General features: G+C 48.2%; 2 protein-coding genes across 8 annotated transcripts in view; one reads left to right on the top strand and one right to left on the bottom strand.

Annotated features, from left to right (window-relative positions):
- The window catches only part of LOC101731566 (zinc finger protein LOC101731566), a 35417-nt gene that overhangs the window by 6818 nt on the left and 5518 nt on the right, over window positions 1-23081 (bottom strand). For 3 of the 6 annotated variants that reach the window (XM_031904340.1, XM_031904339.1, XM_031904335.1), the window contains exons 2-24: window positions 21952-22279; window positions 20233-20346; window positions 19999-20112; window positions 19654-19872; window positions 19417-19536; window positions 12780-12890; window positions 8335-12636; window positions 8107-8233; window positions 7937-8029; window positions 7762-7845; window positions 7462-7611; window positions 7193-7336; window positions 5798-5887; window positions 5468-5575; window positions 4657-4773; window positions 4371-4514; window positions 4080-4214; window positions 2370-2498; window positions 1950-2096; window positions 1063-1212; window positions 802-969; window positions 580-711; window positions 340-501 (exon numbers count right to left, since the gene is read on the bottom strand). In XM_031904340.1, coding sequence (XP_031760200.1) covers window positions 340-501; window positions 580-711; window positions 802-969; window positions 1063-1212; window positions 1950-2096; window positions 2370-2498; window positions 4080-4214; window positions 4371-4514; window positions 4657-4773; window positions 5468-5575; window positions 5798-5887; window positions 7193-7336; window positions 7462-7611; window positions 7762-7845; window positions 7937-8029; window positions 8107-8233; window positions 8335-12636; window positions 12780-12890; window positions 19417-19536; window positions 19654-19872; window positions 19999-20112; window positions 20233-20346; window positions 21952-22275 — 7384 coding nt within the window. In that variant the 5' untranslated portion in view covers window positions 22276-22279. The remainder of the gene's footprint in view (window positions 1-339; window positions 502-579; window positions 712-801; window positions 970-1062; window positions 1213-1949; window positions 2097-2369; window positions 2499-4079; window positions 4215-4370; window positions 4515-4656; window positions 4774-5467; window positions 5576-5797; window positions 5888-7192; window positions 7337-7461; window positions 7612-7761; window positions 7846-7936; window positions 8030-8106; window positions 8234-8334; window positions 12637-12779; window positions 12891-19416; window positions 19537-19653; window positions 19873-19998; window positions 20113-20232; window positions 20347-21951; window positions 22280-23081) is intronic. The other 3 variants (XM_031904336.1, XM_031904337.1, XM_031904338.1) reach the window with 3 other exon arrangements.
- Window positions 13121-19419, top strand: LOC105945605. Of its 2 annotated transcripts, XR_004223249.1 has the most exons (3): window positions 13137-13377; window positions 13545-19087; window positions 19255-19419. XR_004223249.1 is itself a non-coding variant. In XM_012954133.3 (2 exons), exon 2 carries the CDS (start codon window positions 13825-13827, stop codon window positions 18457-18459), a length of 4635 nt encoding a protein of 1544 aa, XP_012809587.1. In that variant the 5' UTR covers window positions 13121-13377; window positions 13545-13824; the 3' UTR covers window positions 18460-19239. The 2 variants fall into 2 exon arrangements, 1 of the variants encoding a protein (XP_012809587.1); XM_012954133.3 differs by lacking the exon at window positions 19255-19419 and having other exon boundaries at window positions 13121-13377; window positions 13545-19239.

Raw genomic sequence — 23081 nt, 5'->3', positions numbered from 1 at the left:
TCAGTCTATCCCAGGTCCCATGGTACTAATGGCAGCACCGTGTGTATGGGTCAGTCTATCCCAGGCCCCAGGGTACTAATGGCAGCACCGTGTGTATGGGTCAGTCTATCCCAGGCCCCAGGGTACTAATGGCAGCACCGTGTGTATGGGTCAGTCTATCCCAGGCCCCAGGGTACTAATGGCAGCACCGTGTGTATGGGTCAGTCTATCCCAGGTCCCATGGTACTAATGGCAGCACCGTGTGTATGGGTCAGTCTATCCCAGGTCCCATGGTACTAATGGCAGTGCCGTGTGTATGGGTCAGTCCATCCCAGGCATAACACTGGTGCAGTCTCTCACCGTTACAGTAGGGCAGCTGGTTGGTCCGGCCCACTTTCCTGGCATCGTTCTGCCCCACAGCAATGCTGTACATGGTTCTAGAGGGGCTGCTGGAATCGGATCCTGGAATCCCCTCCATAAGCTTCATCAGGCCGCTCAGGTGGATGTTCTTCCCAGAGGCACCTGTAGGAGAGACAAAAGGGGTTTATCTATGTATCAATCTAGTTAATTGATACCCAAGGAACCTCCCCCAGTACTTACCTGTTCTGTCTGTCTCCCTGGGGCTGCTCTCTGGCTTCACCCACACAGCTCCTGGCGGCCATGATGGGCTTTGCTCCTTCTCCTCCTTCCCCAGGACGTGGCTCACTTTCTGCCTACTCTCCGGGTTGGCACCTAGGCACAGAGTACAGCATGAGCACAAACACAATCCCTGGCACCCCCAGCTGCTGTTTGTGGCAACCTGGGCACAGGCCGGTAACCCACCATGGGAGGAGGTTCTGCCGTGCTCCCTCTCAGTTCTTGTCGGGCCTCGGCCGGTGTTGGGGAACCTGGGGGACCCACAGTGAGTGGCGGGGGGGCTTGGCCTGCAGGCTGGGATCTTCTTCACGCAGTTCATCACACTCATCAAATGGGACCTCCAGGCTGGAGATTCTGGGGCAAAGAGAGATGCAAGTGGTGAGAGAGACAGACAGACACCTATAGGGGAGAGAGACAACACTGAAGGATAGTACACAGTATAGTTACCGTCACAGTGGGCAGGGGGCTCCTCTTCTGGGGGTCTCAGGATATTGCGGCGCGCGGGAGAGCTCCTGGTGACAGGGAAGGAGGGGCTGGAGGGCCCCAGGGCCGGTCTCTTTGTGCTGCTTGTTGCACCGTGCAGGCCGGACAGATCTGCTACACAGAGACACGTGGCAGAGACCGCACTAACACACAACCCACACTGTGACAGCCAGCGAGTCTCCTTACTGGGAAACTGACAGCAGCGACAGTGTGTGTGACAGACACCAGCTCCCTGGCTAAAAGTGGCCATCGGGTCCTTTAGACCAATTCTGCCTGTGTATGGGCACCCCCAACGGGCCTACCCAACCAATATCTGGCCTAAAATTGGGCAGATCTCAATCGGGCAGGTTTGATTTTTTTAGTGTACTGTAACCTTAAAGGGGTTATTCACGTTTCAGTTAACTTTTAGTATGATGTAGAGAGTAATATTCTGAGACAATTTGCAATTGGTCTTCATTTTTTTAGTTGTTTTACTTTTTGTTCAGCAGCTCTCCAATTTGGCCTTCTAGCAGCTATCTGGTTGCTAGGAATCAAATTACCTTAGCAACCAGGGAGCGGTTTGAATAAGAGACTGATATACGAACAGGGGAGTACCTAAGTTGAAAAAGATGGTATAAAAAGTAACAACAATAAAACTGGAGCCTCACAGAGCAATAGGATTTGGCTGCCGGGGTCAGTGACCCCCATTTGAAAGCTGCAGAGAGTCAGCAGAAGGCGGCAAATCTATAAAAATTAATGATGACCAATTGAAAAGTTGCTAGAATTGGCCATTCTATAACATACTAGAAGTAAACCACTCACATGATTAGTGCTACAAACCCCCCCCAGTCAGTAACTCAGCCCCTCGTTACCATCAGAGTGCGTCCTCTTCAGACCCAGGTCTGGAGAGCGGATCTCCTCGCGGGACGGGGCGTGGCCAAGCCTGTGGGGGCTGGATATGAGAAGCAGGTTCTTCTCCCGTCCTCTCTCCAAAGCCGGAAGAGCGCAGCGATTGGCTTCTGCATAAATAAAGGAAATGTATAAAGTTTTTTAGGGGTGCAGCCATGACCAAACCCATGCCAAGTGCAGGACCCGCCCACAAATCTCATTGTCTGTGGGGTTCTTATAGTAAATATAACCATCTAGTTCTCAGCTCCCCAAAATCACCCACTGTATAGGGGAGCGGTCTGGCAGGGGTTAAGTCAACAGTGGGCAGAGTACCTAAAATTATATGATCCAATGCAGAAATTCTGGGCTGAGTGGGGTTAATTTAACACAACCTTGGAACGTACCATCTCGGGCCGGGCGGGGGCTGTAGCCCTCAAGCATTGGCTGGGAGGGGCTGTTAGCTGTGGCCCCAGTGAAGTGACTGTGCTGGGCTTGTGCTTCTGCCCCTCGACCCACCGTCAGTCCAGCAACGTCTGTAATAAACATTTATCTCAATTAGCAGCAGTCCATTGGTAAATAACAATATTCCGGGGAAACATTATTGGTGCTATTAAAGGGGTTGTTTAGCAGCTCTCCAGTTGGGTATTTTAGCTGCTTTCTGGTTGCTATGGTGCAGTTTACCCTAGCAACCAGGTAGTTGTTTGAACAAGAGTTGGGAATATGAATAGAGGAGAGGCCTAAATAGAAAAATAAAGTATTAAAAAAATAACAATAACCATACATTTGTAGCCTCACAGAGCAATAGTTTTTAGCTGCCAGGGTCAGTGACCCCCATTTGAAAGCTGAAAAGTAAATTCTGTAGCCAATGGGAGAGTGTGTATCCCCTCCCCCTCACCCCCTGTATCTCACTGTAGTGCCCTAATGTAAATTCTGTAGCTAATGGGAGAGTCTGTATCCCCCCCCCTCATCCCCTGTATCTCACTGTAGTGCCCTAATGTAAATTCTGTAGCTAATGGGAGAGTCTGTATCCCCACCCCCTGTATCTCACTGTAGTGCCCTAATGTAAATTCTGTAGCTAATGGGAGAGTCTGTATCCCCCCCTCATCCCCTGTATCTCACTGTAGTGCCCTAATGTAAATTCTGTAGCTAATGGGAGAGTCTGTATCCCCCCCTCATCCCCTGTATCTCACTGTAGTGCCCTAATGTAAATTCTGTAGCTAATGGGAGAGTCTGTATCCCCCCCTCATCCCCTGTATCTCACTGTAGTGCCCTAATGTAAATTCTGTAGCCAATGGGAGAGTCTGTATCCCCCCCTCATCCCCTGTATCTCACTGTAGTGCCCTAATGTAAATTCTGTAGCTAATGGGAGAGTCTGTATCCCCCCCCTCATCCCCTGTATCTCACTGTAGTGCCCTAATGTAAATTCTGTAGCTAATGGGAGAGTCTGTATCCCCACCCCCTGTATCTCACTGTAGTGCCCTAATGTAAATTCTGTAGCTAATGGGAGAGTCTGTATCCCCCCCCTCATCCCCTGTATCTCACTGTAGTGCCCTAATGTAAATTCTGTAGCTAATGGGAGAGTCTGTATCCCCCCCTCATCCCCTGTATCTCACTGTAGTGCCCTAATGTAAATTCTGTAGCTAATGGGAGAGTCTGTATCCCCCCCTCATCCCCTGTATCTCACCGTAGTGCCCTAATGTAAATTCTGTAGCTAATGGGAGAGTCTGTATCCCCCCCTCATCCCCTGTATCTCACTGTAGTGCCCTAATGTAAATTCTGTAGCCAATGGGAGAGTCTGTATCCCCCCCTCATCCCCTGTATCTCAGTGTAGTGCCCTAATGTAAATTCTCTAGCCAATGGGAGAGTCTGTATCCCCCCCCCTCATCCCCTGTATCTCAGTGTAGTGCCCTAATGTAAATTCTGTAGCCAATGGGAGAGTCTGTATCCCCCCTCTCATCCCCTGTATCTCAGTGTAGTGCCCTAATGTAAATTCTGTAGCCAATGGGAGAGTCTGTATCCCCCCCCCTCATCCCCTGTATCTCAGTGTAGTGCCCCAATGTAAATTCTGTAGCCAATGGCCGAGTGTGTGCTGCGATGGGGGCGTGGCTCCTCACCTGGGCAGGTCCTGTTCAGCTCAGTGCCCCATCGCCCTGCCGAGATGGGATTGTTGTAAAGGCGCGGCCGACAGACCGAGATCTCCTTCAGGCAGTTGACTAAGCCGTGTAGGTGTGAGCTACCCAATGGCATGTCTGCAACACAAGGTAACGTAGTCATTATAGAGACAAGGGTAAGTCTCTCCTATGTGACCTAATTAGGACTTGGACCTCAGCCTGGGTCAGCTGATCAGGCAGAGCCCCCCTGGCCTGGCAGCTATGTATGGGCGGAAGGACTGAACTGGATCTTACTGTCTGCAGGAGACCTTCTCGGGGATGATCTGAATCTCCTGGGATCACTGTCCTGATGCAGCAGAAAATGGGGAGTGGGAAGGCCAGATGGATTCCTCACACTGCCGGAGGGATCAGGTGCATTCTCTCCAATCCCAGAAGCCTCTGCAGAAAGACAAACAAGATGGCTGCTGAAGTTGATAAAAAGGGAAGCATCGCCATTGACTCAATAAAAACCTCCAGTAAAGAGCATGCTATCCATTAAGTAAAGCCCAGGAATCCATGGCCCCGCCCCTCTAGTACTGACCTTGTTTAATTCTCACTTCCGAGACAAAACCTGGGGCAGCGCTTCTTGCACCCCCGGATATCCCTAACGCGTGAGAGTGGTGTGGTGCAGCAGCCATGTTTGATTTGTGACTTCCAGCTGCAACGGATAGAAGGTGGTTATGGGATGGAAACATGAACATCTCCATTAGCCCCACTAGGAGCCCCCAGTGAGTCCAGTTTCCCTCTGTACTTGCCTGTGCTGTGATTTGGTGCAATTACTGCATCTAAGCTGCTCTCCTTCCCACGGTCAGGCACAAGGGTATCACTAAGGTTTGAACAGGGTTGTCCCACTGCAAGGATCTTCATGGGAATCATAAAGCTGTTTGGCCTCTACTAATAGGTTTTGGTCCATAACTACAGACAGACCAATAAGCTAGGCCCAAGCTCAAACCCCTGCCTGACAATGGGAAGGAGAGCAGCTCAGGGAGAGGAAATAGAGGGAAAGGGGGAGAGGAAATAGAGGGAAAGGGGGAGAGGAAATGCAGGGAAAGGGGAGAGGAAATGCAGGGAAAGGGGGAGAGGAAATGCAGGGAAAGGAGAGAGGAAATGCAGGGAAAGGAGAGAGGAAATGCAGGGAAAGGAGAGAGGAAATGCAGGGAAAGGGGGAGAGGAAATGCAGGGAAAGGGGGAGAGGAAATGCAGGGAAAAGGAAGAGGAATGGGGGGCTCATAAGCACCATAATCCCAGGCCCTGCTTATAAAGAGAGTATATGACAAAAGGGTGAATAGAGGCAAGAACAAGCAAAGGCCTAAAGGCCTGGGGTATTTTAGCGGAACTGAACTGCTTGGTACCTGCTTGTGGGGAATTCCTGGGGGGGTGGAAGGACTTGGGCTTCTGCGCCGGAGTGTCTTTTTTACCCTCAGGGAAGTGGGGTACAGGGCTGCACGGCTCACATTGTTCTGCATAAACATAACAAAATGGCAGTCAGTGTTTACTTAATACACCCCACCCCATGCAGCAGTACCCGGCTGGTACCAACATGCCGATTCCCTGGTTCTACTGCGGCACTGTCTGAGACTGCTATACACACTTATTGACCAAAGGGGGCGCTGTCTGGCAGCAGCAACTCACTGTTCAGCCCCTCTCCTATTCATATTCTAATAATTAAAAGCCTGACTTACCCTGTTTAATGTTTAACTCTCTTGAGTTGCCGCACAGCCTGATGGGAGATTTTCCTGAAGGACCAATGAGCCTTGGAGATGCCCCAGGATCTGTGTGAAAGATTATTGGGTAAGAATGATAAAGCCCCAGTTATGCTAACATACCGGCATTTCAGGAAAAATGACTTGTTTGGGTTACTATGTACTGTACAATAACACTTCATTTGTAAGAATAGCCTGTTTTCTCGTGCCATACTAACCTATGGCCTGTACCACACACACCCTATGCTATCCAATGGAACACTTAATATATTGGGACAGAAATACCTACAGTATGAAAGTACCTTAAAGGAGAAGGAAAGAAGTAACAGCCCTAGAAGCTCCCTCTGTTACATAGATAGCAGCTGCCAATTTATCTTGGTCTCAAGTAGCTTCGTGCTGCAGCTCTGGCTGCTGGTAGCTCAGATTACAGCACATTTGGGAGGGGGAGAGATGGGAGGGAGTGAGAGAGAGGAACAAACTGAGCAGACTTGTGCCCGTGCCCTGAAGGATTTTTCTGAGAGCAGGAAGTCTGACACAGAAGAACGTGTGACACAAAAGAAGACAAGAAATCCTGTGTTTCTTTTGATAGAGGACTCAGTGCAGCGTTTCTGTGAGTGTTTAACCAGGCTGCAGTGAGGGACAGATATAATGTATATACAGCCATAGACAACACAGATCACAAACCATCCCAATCTGGATTATTTTGCTCCTAAAGCTGGCCATACACGCACCAATATGATCGCCCTAATAATTTTCGTACCATGGCGATTGGTTGTTTGGTTGATCGGACAACTTAGAAAATTTCAGCTGGATAAGGATAAGATCTGTGCAGAATTGTGTATCTGCCGATACCCTTGGGGGCCTACAATGGGAGTCCCTTTCGTACGATTGGTGCCTGTAAAGGTCCCCATACAAAGGCAAATTGTTGCTGCCGATATGGACCCATTGGCAACTTATCGACCTGTGTAGGGGCAGAAACGAGGAGCCTGCCCGACCGATATCTGGCCAGAAATTGGCAACGAAATTAGCCTACACGCTCCCCGATATCGCCCACCCCTAGGTGGGGATATCTGGTAAGGATCCACTTGCTTGGCGATCTCGCCAAGCGAGCGAATCTTAACGTGTATGGGGACCTTAACTATTTCATGCTCAGAACATCCTCCCATTGCTTATTTTTAGGGCTTTGTCCTAAAGTTTCAGGCTGAATGTTTTAGATCGTTGCATTTAAACGGATATCCGAACATTCATCGGAAGAAAACTAAAATCAGAACGTGTATGGGCAGCTTTAGCCTTTTACAGCCATCACATTTCTTGCACAGGGCACTTATGCCCCATTCCCTATCAATAATCAGCAGACTGATTGCCCAGCGTCACCTTCTTCCTTTGTGATAATCTCCGTATAACTTGGCACCATGTTCTTAGCCCGGTTACTGACATCGCCGGGAAGCTGGGTCTCTCTCTTGTGTTGCAATATGATGGGAGTTGGGGTGCAGGATGGGGAGGAGTCTTCTGTTTTAACTTAATAAAGACAAAAAAAAAATGAATCAGGAAAGCCGATAGGGAGCTGCAGCAGAGTGCATTGGAAACTGTGAGAGTGAGAGAGGCGTCCATACCCCATACCCCTACGGGCATTTGATTGCTACCTGTTGGGCTCGGCCCTTTGTGCTCCGGCTCCTCCAGACTCTCGGCAGGAGAGCGACTCCCATCGGAGGTTGAGCTGCCGAGCAGGAATCCTGGGATCTCTTTCACCAGTCTCATTAGAGCGCAGAGATGGCTGCTGCTCTTCGTAGAGCCTGTGGGATTAATATCATATAGGCCCCAGTATTACACAGAATCAATACCCCTTCATGCCCGCGTGTAATACTAATATACGGCTGTCAGGGCAACACCAGGCAGTTATTCATTATCCCCTGGTTTAGAACAAATTAATAATCCCATCTCACCAGCGTCGCACACAGGTCTGGCTGCATCTTGTAGAACGGAGACATCATTGCTGGTCTTCTTGATAAAGCCACAGTGCCGCCCTGCTGGCAGAGAGAGGAAACACAATGATAAGGCCAAACCCTCTGTCTGACGCTTCCTTATAATAATGGTAGCAGGACCCCTGCATAGACTCACCATGGAGGCTGCTTCTGATAGGCCTCCCCTCCCAGGGTTCCTGCTGCTCCTGTTCAATGCGGGGCACGAGGCCTGGCTGTTCCATCACATACCCTACAGCACAATAGTGTTTAGTGCCATATCCTTAATATTCTGTGTATTTACTGTTTGGTAATAGAGGACAGACCCACCTACAGACAGCAGTGCTCTGTAATTCTCTGCCATCACTTCCCTGTACAGCTGCTTTTGACCCAAGTCCAGCAGGGCCCACTCCTCTCTAGAGAAATACACCGCAACTTCATCAAAGGTCACCGGATCCTGGGGGGGGAAATGAAGGAGGAATCAGCAAATTGATTTACATGGATAAATATGTTACTATAGCTGACAATATAACAGCCAGCCTGTTCAGACCCACCCACCTGTGCGGCCATTTTCCGCCCAAGCTCTGGTGCCTGGGATGAGCTGATGGTTGTGCTGGAGTCACAGGCATCCTGTTCGTGGGGTATTGTGGGGCATTTAGCCTGGAGTAAACCACCAGCTTTCTTAGTAAGAGGAGAGTTCTGCGCCGTTGAACATGTAGGCTCCGGCACATCCCCATAATCACAGCCTTGAACATTCGTGTCTTTGTCTTGGTGACCGATGTTCTTATTTTCCCAAGAATCAGTAGAAGAACCAGTGCCAGTGGAATGGCGCTGTGCCTCTGTATGGTGGTATACTGGGCCTTTATGCTCAGCAGACACAGGGGCATCCTTTTGGGGATCTAGGTTTGGGCAAGTAGAGATTTTATCCTGAGATGAGACACTAGAAGGGTCAGAGCTGGGAGAACCCTGCTGGGTATCAGGCTGGGATGAGACACTAGGGGTTCTAGAGATGGGCACGTCCTGCTCTGTGCTCAGGTTCTCATTACTGGAACAAGTAAGCTGAGAGGAGTCACTGGGAATTCTTGAGAGGGGGACATTCGGCTGTTTGTCTGCTTTGTCACACATGGAATGTTCTGGATAAGATGAGTCCCCAGTAGTTAAAGAGAGGGGATCATCATGCTGTGTGTCTGTATTGTGGGACCTGGAACGTTCTGGATAAGATGAGTCACTAGGACATCTTGACAGGGGAACATTCTGCAGATTTTCTGCATCTTGGGACCCGGAATGTTTTGGATCAGATGAGCCACCAGGAGTTGGAGAGAAGGAAACATCATGCTGCGTGCCTGTATTGTGGGACCTGGAACATTCTGTATGAGATGAGGAACTAGAAGTGTTAGCAAGAGGGATTTCTGTCTGCGTGTCTGTGTCTTGGAATACGGAATGGTCAGGTTCAGATGAGTCACTTGAAGAATTAGACAGGGGAAGATCTGGCTCTGTATAGGTAGTTTTAGATGTGCAACAGGTAGACTGGGATAAGACAACCGGTATGCTAGAGTGGGGGAGATCATTCAGTGTCTCTGAGTTGGGGCACCTAGAACTTTCAAGCTGGGATGTGTCACTATAAGGGCAAGAGGTAGGGAGATTCTGTTGTATACCATTGTGTTGGTCTGTAGAGCACTCAGGCTGGGATGAGACCCTAGGGGTACTAGACACAGAGACATCCTCCTGTGCATCTGTGTTGTGGGACCTGGAACACTCATGCTCAGAAGAGACACTAGCAGGGCCAGAGAGGGAGGGATCTTCCTGAGTGTCTTTTTGCTGGTATGGGAAGCAGTCAGACTGGGATGAGCCACTAGGGGTGCTGGAGAGGGGAGGATCATGTTGTGCGTCTGTATGTTGGTATGTGGAGCAGTCAGACTGGGATGAAGCAGTGCTAGAAAGTGGAGGATTGTGTTCCATATCTGTTTGTTGGCATTTGGAGAAGTCAAACTGGGCTGAGCTGCTAGGAGGGTTAGAGGGGGCAACATCTTGTTGGGTTCCTGGGCTTTGGTATGTAGGGCCTTCAGACTGGGATGAGACTTTATCATTACCAGGAATATCTTGCTCAGTCCCTATGCTTTCCTGTGCAGAACATGCAGAAGTGGACACATTGCGGGGGGTGTCATGGTCAGGGACATCCTGTTGTGCAGCTTCCGTCTGGTCTGTGGATAAACCTGTAGGACATACGTCCCTATGGCCGGGTGCATCCCCATATGGGTCTCTGTTCTGTGGATCACAGCAGGTAGAAGCACTAGAGACAAATATATCCTGGAGAAGGTCACTTTGGTTGTATCCACCATATGCAGGCAGCTGGCTTGAGTCACACTCATTGGAAATCTCAGGGGCAACAGGTTGTGTATCTGTGTTTAGAGAGAGGGTAGAGTCAACATCTGCCCCGGATAGGGTGTCGGGTTCCTCTGTTTCCTGCCGTTCGTACCCAGAACCCATGCAGGGAGATGGGTCGCTTGGAGATGGCGCACAAGAAGGGCTTGAGTCAGGGTGATTGTGTTTGGAGCCTGCAGGTTGGGGCAATAAACTGCTAATGTTGCATGCAATGTCCACACTACAGTTGATGGTCTGGGGTGCGTTACCCACAGGGCAAAGACCTATCTCGTCCTGCTGTACATACGAGTTTGTATCCCTGGCGCTTAGAGACTGTGGGAATTCACTAGAAGAGTTAGAGCACAGGGCATCATGTTGGGTATCAGTATCCTGCTGTGAGGCAAATTCAGTATGGGATGAAGGAGTTGGAGGGCGAGGGTTAGGATTGGCCAGCTGTGGGACTGTGGGCTGGTCTCTGGGGTAGTCATTTTGGGACAAACCATCTTGGGAGGGGAGTGAGGAACTCATGTGATCTTTCCCAGAGCAGGTGGATGGTGAAGAAGAGCTGGAAACATCTGGCATTTCTCCTGTATTCTGCCCCCTGTAGCTTGGGGTAACAGCCTGGGGTAAGTCATCAACACTGGTAAATCCATGAACTCTCTTTTCTGTGGGCTGCAATGAGCCCCAATTTGACTCAGTACTAACAGTAGCCTGGGGCGCGTCTGCATATTGGTGCCTGGAATCTGAAGCTTTCTGTAAACCATTGGAAGAGCCAAGGCTACTGGAACCATGTGATAAATTCCCATGAACACCCAATATGATGGCTCCCTGTGGTGTATCAGGTACCTGGTGTTTAGGGGCTGCTGGAGTTGGGAAATTACCAGTGGAACTGGGGCTGATAGTCGCCAGTGCAGTATCTGTCGTCATCTGCTGTTTGGGGACTTCAGGCTGCAGTAAACACCCATGTGAATCTGAGCTGACGGCCTCTTGTGGTGCATTTGGGTCTCCATGAGTAAACCTTGCTGTCTGAGAAGAAGAGGAAGATAATGGGCAGGGTTCATCCTGTTGTGTGACTTGATGGGCCAATAAGGGGCCTTTAGTCTGGGAGGAAGAGCTTGGGCTTGTAGTGTGGAAGCCATTCTGAGAGCTGGAGACCGAGACATCTTGTTGTGTGTCTGTATTCTCAGACAAGGGAGACATATTTTTAGTGGGTGGGCACAAGGTGTTCTGCTGGGCTGGGCATGATGGCTCTGGGAAATCCCAAGGAATGGGTTGGGAGGACACAGGCAATTGTTCGGCATCTTTGTGAAGAGGTGTGGAACATGCAGGCTCACAGGTGTTACTTAACGTTCTAGAACCAGAGACTTTATGCAGTGTATCAGTGGCTGCTGGTCCGGAGCAACCAGACAGGGACAAGTCACTTGGGCAGTCAGACACACAGACATCATGTGCTTCCGGGTGCAATTCAGCCTGAGGCAAGTCAGTAGCAGAGTCAGAGGCATTGATATTGGATAACTCTTTTGGAGGACTGAAGGCATCCTGGCCCAAAAGGGACATGTTCTGAAGCTCTTCCTGTTTAGAAGGAACGTCTATGGTATTTACGGTAGGCTGGTTGACCTCCTGTTGTGTGTCCATAGCTTGATCTGTGCACCCATCTGACTGGGATGAATCACTATTGGGGGTAAGACTGAAGCCCTCCTGTTGTGTGTCCATGGTCTCAAGTCCTCCAAACAATGGCTGTGATGATTCCTCTAGTTCTTTATCTGGGTGCTGCTCTTTGGAACATAAAAGCGGGGACAGGTTTGGGTTGGTGGACTTAAAGCAATCTTGCAGAGGTTCTACATGCTGGTGGCTGGAGAAAGAAGTATTGAACGAGTCACTGTGGCTAGCAGGTTCAAAGCCTTCCGGATGAGTATCCATGTCCTCTGGTCTGGAGCACACTGGGGGGCATGAGTCACTAGAATTAGCAGGTCCAGATACCTTCTGTTGAGTATCCATGTCCTCTAGTCTGGGGCTCACTGGGGGGCACGAGTCAATAGGATGAGCAGGTCCAGATACCTTCTGTTGAGTATCCATGTTCTCCTGTCTGGGCCCCACACTCAAGGATGAGTCAGTTAAGTTAGGAGGCCCAAAGGACCTCCCCTGGGTGTCTATGTCCTCTTGCCTGGAGCAATCAGGTTGGGAAACACTAATGGGCTCTTGGGCAGAGATGAAGCCCCCATGCTGTGCGTCACTGAGCTGGTCTTTAATGCAATGAGTCAGGGCTACATAAGCAGGGTTGGTGGAGATGAGGACTTCCTGCTGTGTGTTTACTTCCTGGTCTTTGGTGCAGGGGGGCTGAGATGGGTTGTTAGGTTTGGTGTGTACAGGGGAGACATTCTGCGCAAACGGCTGATGCTCTGTGGAACATGGGGTGTGGGAGGAGACACTTGCAGGGCACGGCCCAGGGATGTCCTGTTGGACTGTTCTGCTCTCTGGGTCCAGGAAATTGAGGACAATCTACAAGAAATACATGGAACGATATTAAGATAAACATGGAAAGGGATACTGTCTACCTGTAATTTCCCCCAATCTCCACATATACATTAATTTGATTAAACTATTAAGAGCGGGGCCCATACAGACTTAATAGCAGGCCTTACCTGTTTAACTGGAGGTTGGGAGTGGAGGCAGGAGCACTGGGAGGTGGGTGCAGTATGGTGCCCGGGGGGGTGCAGAGATACGTTCTGTTGGTGCAGCAGGCTGCCCAGGTACTGCGGGACAAGCACACAAACGTTACAGGGATGTGACCACTCAATCTCTCTGACCCTAATCCCCCCATTCCCAGAGAAGGGGCCACTCCATGTGTGAGTGCATCTACAGCCCTACAGGAAGGAAACGCTGCACATGTCTGGGGGCCTGGAGAGGGAGGGCCACAAGCAGAGGAACCTTCAAACTAATGGGGGGCCCTTATTTATAATATTATTTCCCAGTGTTTATGCATTCACCCATTCACTGTATGTGCTGTCAGGACAGATATATGTCTTTTCATTTGATTATAGGTATGAGCAGTCCTCCAGCTCCATCTACTGGACACCTGTAGATATTTCCTGGTGTTAGTTATTTGTTTAATAAAGTTAGCTATTGACCCCTGATGTCATAACTACAGGTCACAGGAAGTAGGTGTTTTCCAGCCTGTGCAGTTTATCTCATGTGCTTTCAGCTTCCTCCATGCTAAACAGGCCCTATGCAGCATTGTTGGTGAGTGTATACAGTTTTACTTGCTTAATATACTCAGCTTCTGCATCTTAGAGAGAGAGGTTTGTTTCTGTTTGATAGCAGATTTATTACATCTGTGTAATGTATATGTATGTATATTGTTTCATCAGCAGAGACACTTATACCCTTTTTATTTGTATGTATTTCAGTTTTACCCTTTCATCTTCAAATACTCATTAAACAAGTTAACAACTTACACAGTGTGGTGTTTTGAAGAAGGGTTATCTGCCTGTCAATCTTACTTCAGACAGTGAGCAGGACAGAACAGTAGACAACACCACGCATAGCTGATGCAATACAGCACAGTAAAACAACAGCTTGTATCAAGAGGCCCACACACAGAGTGGATTAGCAAGTACCACAAAGATACAGTACAGCTTCAGTTAACATAGTACCACGTGCTAACTCTTATCAAGATTAGACAGCAAGATGTCTGAACGATCAATCAAAACCAGATCTAGGGTGTCACATTCATCCAGACTCTCAAACCGCTCCCAGGTGTCTGACGCTGCGCTTCTCCGCGCAGAAGCTGCCGCTGCACTAGCTCAACTCACATTTACTGGGAAGGAAACAGAGCTAAAATTAGAGAAGACACGCTTAGAAGCTTCAATAGAGATTCTTAACTTACATAAGACGGTGGCAATCGCAAATGCCAAAGCAGATGCATTAGATGCAGCTCTTGACACTACAGAACAAGCAAGTCAGAAATTCACTATGCAGCCTGATGTAAAACCAGAAACTGCTATGCAACGTACCAAAGAATATGTGCTGAAACATTCACAGGAGTACAGTCCATCAATGCCAAGCCTAGAAAAGCTTAGTGAGTACAGAGACAGTGATGTTATCCCATTATTGGAGCAAAATCATAGTATACCTCTCCAGAACATTCCCTTACAATGTGACTACATCTCACCACCAGATGGTGCTCTGTTACAAGAACAAAAGGATTTCAAACAATTGTATCCTGTTAATGTGAAAACTCCTGCAGCCAGAGACTATAATGACATTCAGTGGACTTTACCTGTTACTAATAAATACAGCTATCCTCCTGTTACACGACCAGGGGTTCCTGATAGAGACAGTCATTCTCCAGAGGGATCATACCAGCACACGCCAGATGTGAAGCCAGCGCTCCCTATTAAGCCTGATTCAAACCAACTCACTGGCGATCAACAGATGTCAGACTTAGTGAGATTTATGGCACGCAGAGAAATGATAACATCAGGTCTTGTTCAGTTTGACGAAAAACCAGAAAACTACAGGGCTTGGAAGGCGTCATTTAAAAATGCTATAGAAGACCTTCACCTTTCATACAAAGAAGAAACAGATCTCCTAGTGAAGTGGCTAGGTCCAGAGTCCAGCAGACAAGTGAAAGGCATTCGGGCAGTATATGTCAATGATTCTTGTAAAGGACTACAGATGTCATGGCAAAGGTTGAACGAAGATTATGGAGCTCCAGAGAAGATAGAAAAATCCCTGTGGGACAGGATTGACAACTTTGGGAATATCTTTGAAAGAGATTGCAGCAAGAAACTTAGAGAATTCAGTGATCTGGTAATAGAACTGTTGGCAGCAAAAAATGAAGGATGCTTTCTAGGACTAGGTAATCTTGATTCCGCCAGAGGAATGGAAGACCTTGTAAAAAAGCTGCCAGATTCTCTAAAAAGGAAATGGGCATCACATGGGACCAAGTACAAGGAAATACATAATGTACTATTCCCGCCATTCTCTTATTTCGTGCAATTTATCTCTCAACAAGCAAAGATGTACAATGACCCAGGTTTTGCTCAGACGTTCCAGACCTTTGGTGACAACAAGCCAGAGAAATACCGCTACAAGAACACCCCTCAGAGAAGCTCCATCAGGGTGCACAAGACTGAAGTATCTCAAGCTACAGGAAACTCTTCTGCTTTCACTGATGCTAAGACCATGGATTTAACAAAAGGATGTCCGATTCATCACAAACCTCATCCTCTGTACAAATGCAGAGGCTTCAGAAGTAAGTCCCTTGATGAGAGAAAGACTTTCTTAAAACAAAACAACATTTGTTACCGTTGCTGTGCCTCAAATGCACACCTTGCGAAAGACTGTGACAAACCAGTTAGCTGCACAGAGTGCAACAGTGACAGACACGTGTCTGCTCTTCATCCTGGTCCTGCACCATGGTCAGTCAGGCCGCCAGAAGGGAGTGATCATGGCGGGGAGGGAAAGGACAACGGTGCAGAGGCTACAGTAACTACAACATGTACCGAAGTGTGTGGAGGAGACCTTCGAGACAGATCATGCTCTAAAATCTGTTTAGTAAGTGTCTATCCTACAGGACAAAAGAACAGAGCAATCAAACTTTATGCTATTCTAGATGACCAAAGTAATAGGTCCCTGGTCAGGTCAGAGTTCTTTGAAATCTTCGGGTCAAAAGGCCAGCAGTTTCCATATTCTCTCAGAACCTGTGCAGGGGTGATTAACACTTCAGGAAGAAGAGCGCAAGGGTTTGAACTACAGTCTCTTGATGGCAAAACCACAATCTCATTACCCACACTCATTGAATGTAATGAGATACCGAACGACCGGACGGAGATCCCAACCCCTGAGGTGGCTCTTCATCACAATCATCTAAAGTCACTTGCTAGTGAGATACCCAAACTTGATCCATCAGCATCTATCCTTATGCTGTTAGGAAGAGACATAATTAGGGTCCATAAAGTGAGGCAACAGATCAACGGACCACATAACGCTCCTTATGCACACAGATTAGACACAGGATGGGTCATAGTGGGCAATGTATGCCTGAAAGGAGTCCATAGACCAGACTTAGTACACTGTCTTTACACCAGAACCTCAGAAGAGAGCTGCAGATCCCTCTTTCCACCTTGTCCATACTTCTACAATGTGAGGGAAAACTATGACATGAATGTATGTGTAACCATGCAATCCTCAGTGTCTACGTACAAATCCTCTTGCAAAGAGTTTGAGGATCATGTAAGCCACAGCATCTTTCAGAGAACAACAGAAGATGAGACGGTTGCTCCTTCTCTGGAAGATCTTGCCTTTATGAAAACAATGAATGAGGGTTTCTACAGAGCAGAAGACAGTAGTTGGGTAGCTCCTTTACCCTTCAAACCACAAAGAAAGCAGCTACCAAATAACAAAGAACAAGTCTTGCAACGTTTCAGGTCCTTACAGAGGTCTTTTAAAGTAAAACCTGACATGAGACAGCATTTCTTTGAATTTATGGGAAAGGTAATCCAAAATGGCCACGCAGAGATAGCGCCACCTCTCAATCCAAGAGAAGAGTGTTGGTATCTGCCTCTCTTTGGAGTCTACCACCCCAAGAAACCCCAACAGATTAGAGTTGTCTTTGATTCAAGTGCACAGTGTTGTGGGGTATCCCTGAATGACATTCTGTTGAAAGGCCCAGACCTAAATAATAACCTCCTTGGTGTGTTGTTACGCTTTCGCAAGGACACCATTGCATTCATGGCTGATATCCAACAGATGTTCTACTGTTTTCTAGTTAGACCTGAAGACAGAAATTACTTAAGGTTCTTCTGGCACAAAGACAACGACCCTGCACAAGACATCATAGAATGGAGAATGAAAGTACATATCTTTGGTAACAGACCTTCTCCAGCAGTGGCCATATATGGTCTTAAACAAGCAGCTTGTCAGGAAGAAAAGGAGTTTGGTGCAGATGCTGAAAGATTTGTAAAAAGAGACTTTTACGTGGATGATGGTCTGAAGTCAGTACCCACTGCAGCTGAAGCCATTGACCTCTTGAACAGAACCAGGAAAATGCTAGCATGTTCAAATCTCCGCTTACATAAGATAGCATCAAATAGCAGTGATGTAATGGCTGCTTTTTCTTCTGAAGATCACGCAACAGACTTAAAAGATCTCAATTTCAATGATGATGATTTACCCATGCAAAGAAGCTTAGGCATCTGCTGGGATCTTAAAAGCGATTCCCTGACCTTCCAGGTGTCATCAGAGAAAAGACCCTTCACACGAAGAGGAGTCCTCTCTACAATAAACAGTTTGTATGACCCTTTGGGGATAGCTGCACCAGTAACCATTCAAGGGAAAGCTCTTCTTCGTGATCTCACCTCGGAGACTCAAGATTGGGATGCACCCCTACCTGAAGGTAAGAGACTGTCATGGGAAGATTGGAAAGAGTCCCTCCACCAGTTGAAGCACATACAGGTAACTAGGCCCTATGTATCCGTTTCTTGTTCAAATGCCAAATACAAAGAACTTTGTGTGTTTTCAGATGCCTCCATGCAAGCAATTGCAGCAGTGGCCTACTTAAAGGTGTTAGATTCTGAAAGTCAGGTCCACATAGGTTTTGTGCTAGGAAAAGCTAAATTAGCTCCATGTCCGGAACTTACAGTCCCACGACTTGAACTCTGTGCAGCAGTCCTCGCAGTAGATATAGCTGAATTCATAACAAAAGAAATCGACACAAATATAGACTCTGTCAGCTACTTCACAGACAGCAGAATAGTTTTAGGCTACATTTGCAACGAGAAAAGAAGATTTTATGTCTTTGTTAGCAACAGAGTTCAGCGAATAAGAAGATCCTCTCTCCCTGAACAATGGCACTATGTGTCAACAGAGAGCAATCCGGCTGATCTGGCCACAAGATCTGTATCAGCAGCACACCTGAAAGATACTATGTGGTTCACAGGTCCACCCTTCTTGAGTCATTCTCACCAATTGAAACTAGAGACTGAAACCTTTACATTAGTGGATCCGGCTCAAGATACAGAGATTCGTCCACAAGTTACAACCTTGAGTACAACATCCAAAGATAAAGAACTCGGGTCTGAACGTTTTTGCAGGTTCTCTAGCTGGAATACTTTGACTAGAGCATTAGCACGCCTCATTCATGTAGCTCATCTGTTCAAACAAAAAAGAGACAGCCAACTTGATCATTGTAAGGGCTGGCACCTTTGCAGAGAACTAAACTTGGTGCATGACTTTAAGAAAGCTAGATCAGAATGTTCAAAAAGAGACTTTTGCAAAAGAAATACAGAGCATTGTAGAAAAGGAAGGCTTGCCAAATGATAGTCCTCTCAGAGCATTGGACCCTTTCATAGATGAAAATAGACTACTGAGAGTAGGTGGTCGCTTGAGAAATGCAGACCTAGGACCAGAGGAGAGAAATCCAATTATTGTGCCTGGTCATCACTACATAGCTACCCTCATTGCTCATCACTATCACATCCAGTCAACAAACCAAGAGGAATGAATGGCCTATGGGTGGTGTAACAAAGACTTTCCCTGATAAAGATGGCAAAGTTCGCAAAGTGGAAATAAAGATTGCCAGAGATGGGAGTTCTACATTATTCTTCAGACCAGTGACAGAGCTCATCCTTCTTCTTCAGTCTGAAGACCCTGCTCCCTGATTGGACTAGAATGATTGTGGTGATCTTACAGACACCAGGCGGGGAGTGTGCTGTCAGGACAGATATATGTCTTTTCATTTGATTATAGGTATGAGCAGTCCTCCAGCTCCATCTACTGGACACCTGTAGATATTTCCTGGTGTTAGTTATTTGTTTAATAAAGTTAGCTATTGACCCCTGATGTCATAACTACAGGTCACAGGAAGTAGGTGTTTTCCAGCCTGTGCAGTTTATCTCATGTGCTTTCAGCTTCCTCCATGCTAAACAGGCCCTATGCAGCATTGTTGGTGAGTGTATACAGTTTTACTTGCTTAATATACTCAGCTTCTGCATCTTAGAGAGAGAGGTTTGTTTCTGTTTGATAGCAGATTTATTACATCTGTGTAATGTATATGTATGTATATTGTTTCATCAGCAGAGACACTTATACCCTTTTTATTTGTATGTATTTCAGTTTTACCCTTTCATCTTCAAATACTCATTAAACAAGTTAACAACTTACACAGTGTGGTGTTTTGAAGAAGGGTTATCTGCCTGTCAATCTTACTTCAGACAGTGAGCAGGACAGAACAGTAGACAACACCACGCATAGCTGATGCAATACAGCACACTGTACCTGGTTTAACTGTGGCATCAGACAGCAGGGCGAGTGACTCTCCGAGGGTCCCTGTGGGTGATGCAAGGGGTCTCCTGCTTCCTCTCTCCTGATTGGCTTCTGCTGATTGTCCCCATCCGGCTGCAGGAATACACAGCTCTGTACAGTATATGCTATAGGTGCTTCATAAAGAAGTTCTAGAGCAGCACCCAAGTTCCTAAATACCTTACGGGCTGGTTTTAGGCATTCCCTACGTACCTCAGTCTGGGTGCAGGAGCTGACAGTCCAGGGAAGATCCACATGGGGTCTGGGAGGGGACTCCTTTGCTGTAACAGGTGGGGGATCTGAAGGCTCCCAGTGTCTCCCAGTTAACACAGTCTGGGTGCTGGCGCTCACTGTAGGAGGAGGTTCCCGAGAAGCGCTTGGGGAGGGGTCATTGGCCGACTGATTTGGATGGCCGAGGAAGATGAGAACAATCTATGGAACAGGAAGGAAATGAATAAAATGTCAGCTCTTTATTCTGGATCCTCATCCTAGACTGACTGTTACCATAGTTACAAATTAATAGGCCTGTAGCAAAATCTCGCCCCTGTACCCCCTCACCTGTTTGGCCACGTGCTGCGAGCCCGGACAGGCCCCCTGAGATTGGGAAACACATTCCGAGGGCACATTGTCCACAATCAGCTTGTTGGAACGCTCCAGGAAGTTAAGGACAATCTGTGTAAGAAGGGAGGAGCCAAAAGCAAACGTGGGGTTAACATGAATAATTGAGCAAGGCAGCCATGCAGTTTCCCAGGGGGGTAATGCCCCCCAACCCCGAGCGGGTAAAAGCCTCACCTGGTTCATTCCTGGCTCCGGGCTGTGCACCGTGGTGTGAGTGGTACAGTGGCACACACGTGGGCTGGGCTTGCCATCCTCACCAGGAAGCTGCCGGGTACTGGGTACGGTGTCCTGCAGGGGAACAGGGATCAGAACTATTAAAGCCCATCAGAGACACTCAGAAAATCAACATCGGTAAAACAAATTAGATCCACATGGGTAGAACCAACCGATTCCAGCACATCAGCACAGGCAGAACCAACCGATTCCAGCACAGGCAGAACCAACCGATTCCAGCACATCAGCACAGGCAGAACCAACCGATTCCAGCACAGGCAGAACCAACCGATTCCAGCACATCAGCACAGGCAGAACCAACCGATTCCAGCACAGACAGAACCAACCGATTCCAGCACATCAGCACAGGCAGAAGCAACCGATTCCAGCACAGGCAGAATAATGGCTAACAGCACATCAGCACAGGCAGAAGCAACCGATTCCAGCACAGGCAGAATAATGGCTAACAGCACATCAGCACAGGCAGAAGCAACCGATTCCAGCACAGGCAGAATAATGGCTAACAGCACATCAGCACAGGCAGAAGCAACCGATTCCAGCACAGGCAGAATAATGGCTAACAGCACATCAGCACAGGCAGAAGCAACCGATTCCAGCACAGGCAGAATAATGGCTAACAGCACATCAGCACAGGCAGAAGCAACCGATTCAAGCACAGGCAGAAGCAACCGATTCCAGCACATCAGCACAGGCAGAAGCAACCGATTCCAGCACATTAGCACAGGCAGAAGCAACCGATTCCAGCACATCAGCACAGGCAGAAGCAACCGATTCCAGCACATCAGCACAGGCAGAACCAACTGATTCCAGTACATCAGCACAGGCAGAACCAACTGATTCCAGTACATCAGCACAGGCAGAACCAACTGATTCCAGTACATCAGCACAGGCAGAACCAACAGATTCCAGCACATCAGCACAGGCAGAACCAACTGATTCCAGCACATCAGCACAGGCAGAACCAACTGATTCCAGCACATCAGCACAGGCAGAACCAACCGATTCCAGCACATCAGCACAGGCAGAACCAACCGATTCCAGCTCACCAGCACAGGCAGAATAATGGCTTCCAGCACATCAGCACAGGCAGAACTAATTGATTCCACCAATTTAACTCACAGGCATAATTGATGGATTTGTCAGATTGCTACAGGCAGAAGCAATGGATTCCAGCACATCAGCACAAACAGAACTAATTGATTCCACCAGATCAACACAGAGGCATAATTCGTGGATTTGTCAGATGGCTACAGGCAGAAGCAATGAATTCCAGCAGATCAGAAAAGGCAGAACCAATTGATTTCAGCAAAACTAATGGATTTCAGAACAAAAGCAAATTTTACTTCTTGGAGAAAACCTTTTAATACATGAGACTGGTTAATTCTGCTGGAAGTGGTTCTTTTTCTATGCTGGGAGCCTGAGGATGGGGTTTAGCTCTGAAAGTCGGAAGGTAGTGCAGCTATGAGACAGCAATGGCTCCTGCCTGTCAGATCTAAGCCCCGCCCACTGTGCTCAGGAGACTGCTCCATCTACCAGAATGCTCAGCGGAGCACTTAATGAATAACAAGCAGTATGATGCATATATATATATATTTATATTTGTTTAGATTATGTTCCATATTGGGTGTGCAATGTTGCTTTCACTTTCCCTCCTCTTACCTGCCCCTTCCTCTCCTGGCGGTTTGGTGGGATGCCCAGGAGATGGGTGGGCTCTGTGCCCTGACGAAGCCCGGGGTCCATTCCCTGGGGCTCATTTCCCTTAAAGGAGCCATCCTCAAAGTGTAGGGAGCATAGCTGGTATTTCCCAGAATTCCCCTGCGCCACATCACGCACTAGATTGGTAAGATCCAGTCCGGTGATTCCGCATAGGCCGGCCCAGCGCTTTGCTGCCTCCTCCTCTGCTGGAAACGCATGGAAAGTGACCAACGGGTCTGTCCCTTCGGTGCCATTTCTGCAGCCATTAGCCAGGCAGTGAGGCATCATGCACCTGTGGGGCAATAGGAAGGGGGGCAGTTAATGTACAGGTTAAATCTGCATCCGGCTCTTGTCCATCCTAAACTCCCTCGGCTTCTGCTCTGGGACTGCACATTTTAGTGCCGTTCCTGATTCTAACGAGGAGGTTATTTTTGCTCCTAGAATGATACAGTGCAGTAACGAGGCAACGTGCCAAATATACGGCTTTTATTTGCCCGTGTCAGGGCTGTCAGTGTGTCAGCGGGAGATCTGCCTCAGAATGGGCTTAGGGTGCGTGCCATGGAGAAGCCCTAGCCACTGCTAATGAGTGCCGTCCCCGTGCCATCTCTGTGCCAGGGGCTCGCTGTATGGATGGGCCCCGGCCCGGGTTGGACACAGGAGCCAGGACTCTCCCTAATTACCGCTCACTGGGTGTATGTGAATTTAAAGTGAAGCCTGTCAGACAGGGAGTGAGGTTGGGAGCCCATAAATAGCTCACAATCAGAATGGATCAGGGATAATGAGGCGGAACGGCAGCTTCCCGGAGATTATTCACCCAATTACCCCGGTAGATGGGGCCGGCAATGGGAAACGGACTACTGGCCGCAACAGCAAGGGCTCCTTGGTGTTACATTCAAAGTACCGATGAGACTGCTACTAACCGCCTGCTAGTGCTACTAACCGCCTGCTAGTGCTACTAACCGCCTGCTAGTGCTACTAACTGCCTGCTAGTGCTACTAACCGCCTGCTAGTGCTACTAACCGCCTGCTAGTGCTACTAACCGCCTGCAGACCATGTGACCCTACTGGTTGTGTTGGAAGGAGAGCCAGCAGTCG

The sequence above is a fragment of the Xenopus tropicalis genome, chromosome 6 (assembly GCF_000004195.4).
Source record: "Xenopus tropicalis strain Nigerian chromosome 6, UCB_Xtro_10.0, whole genome shotgun sequence".
NCBI lineage: Eukaryota > Metazoa > Chordata > Amphibia > Anura > Pipidae > Xenopus > Xenopus tropicalis.
This window is presented reverse-complemented; position numbering and strand designations above follow the sequence as displayed.

Bases quoted from the DNA above. Each gene is read 5' to 3' on its own strand.
- LOC105945605 (XM_012954133.3), top strand. From the start codon at position 13,825: ATGTCTGAACGATCAATCAAAACCAGATCTAGGGTGTCACATTCATCC.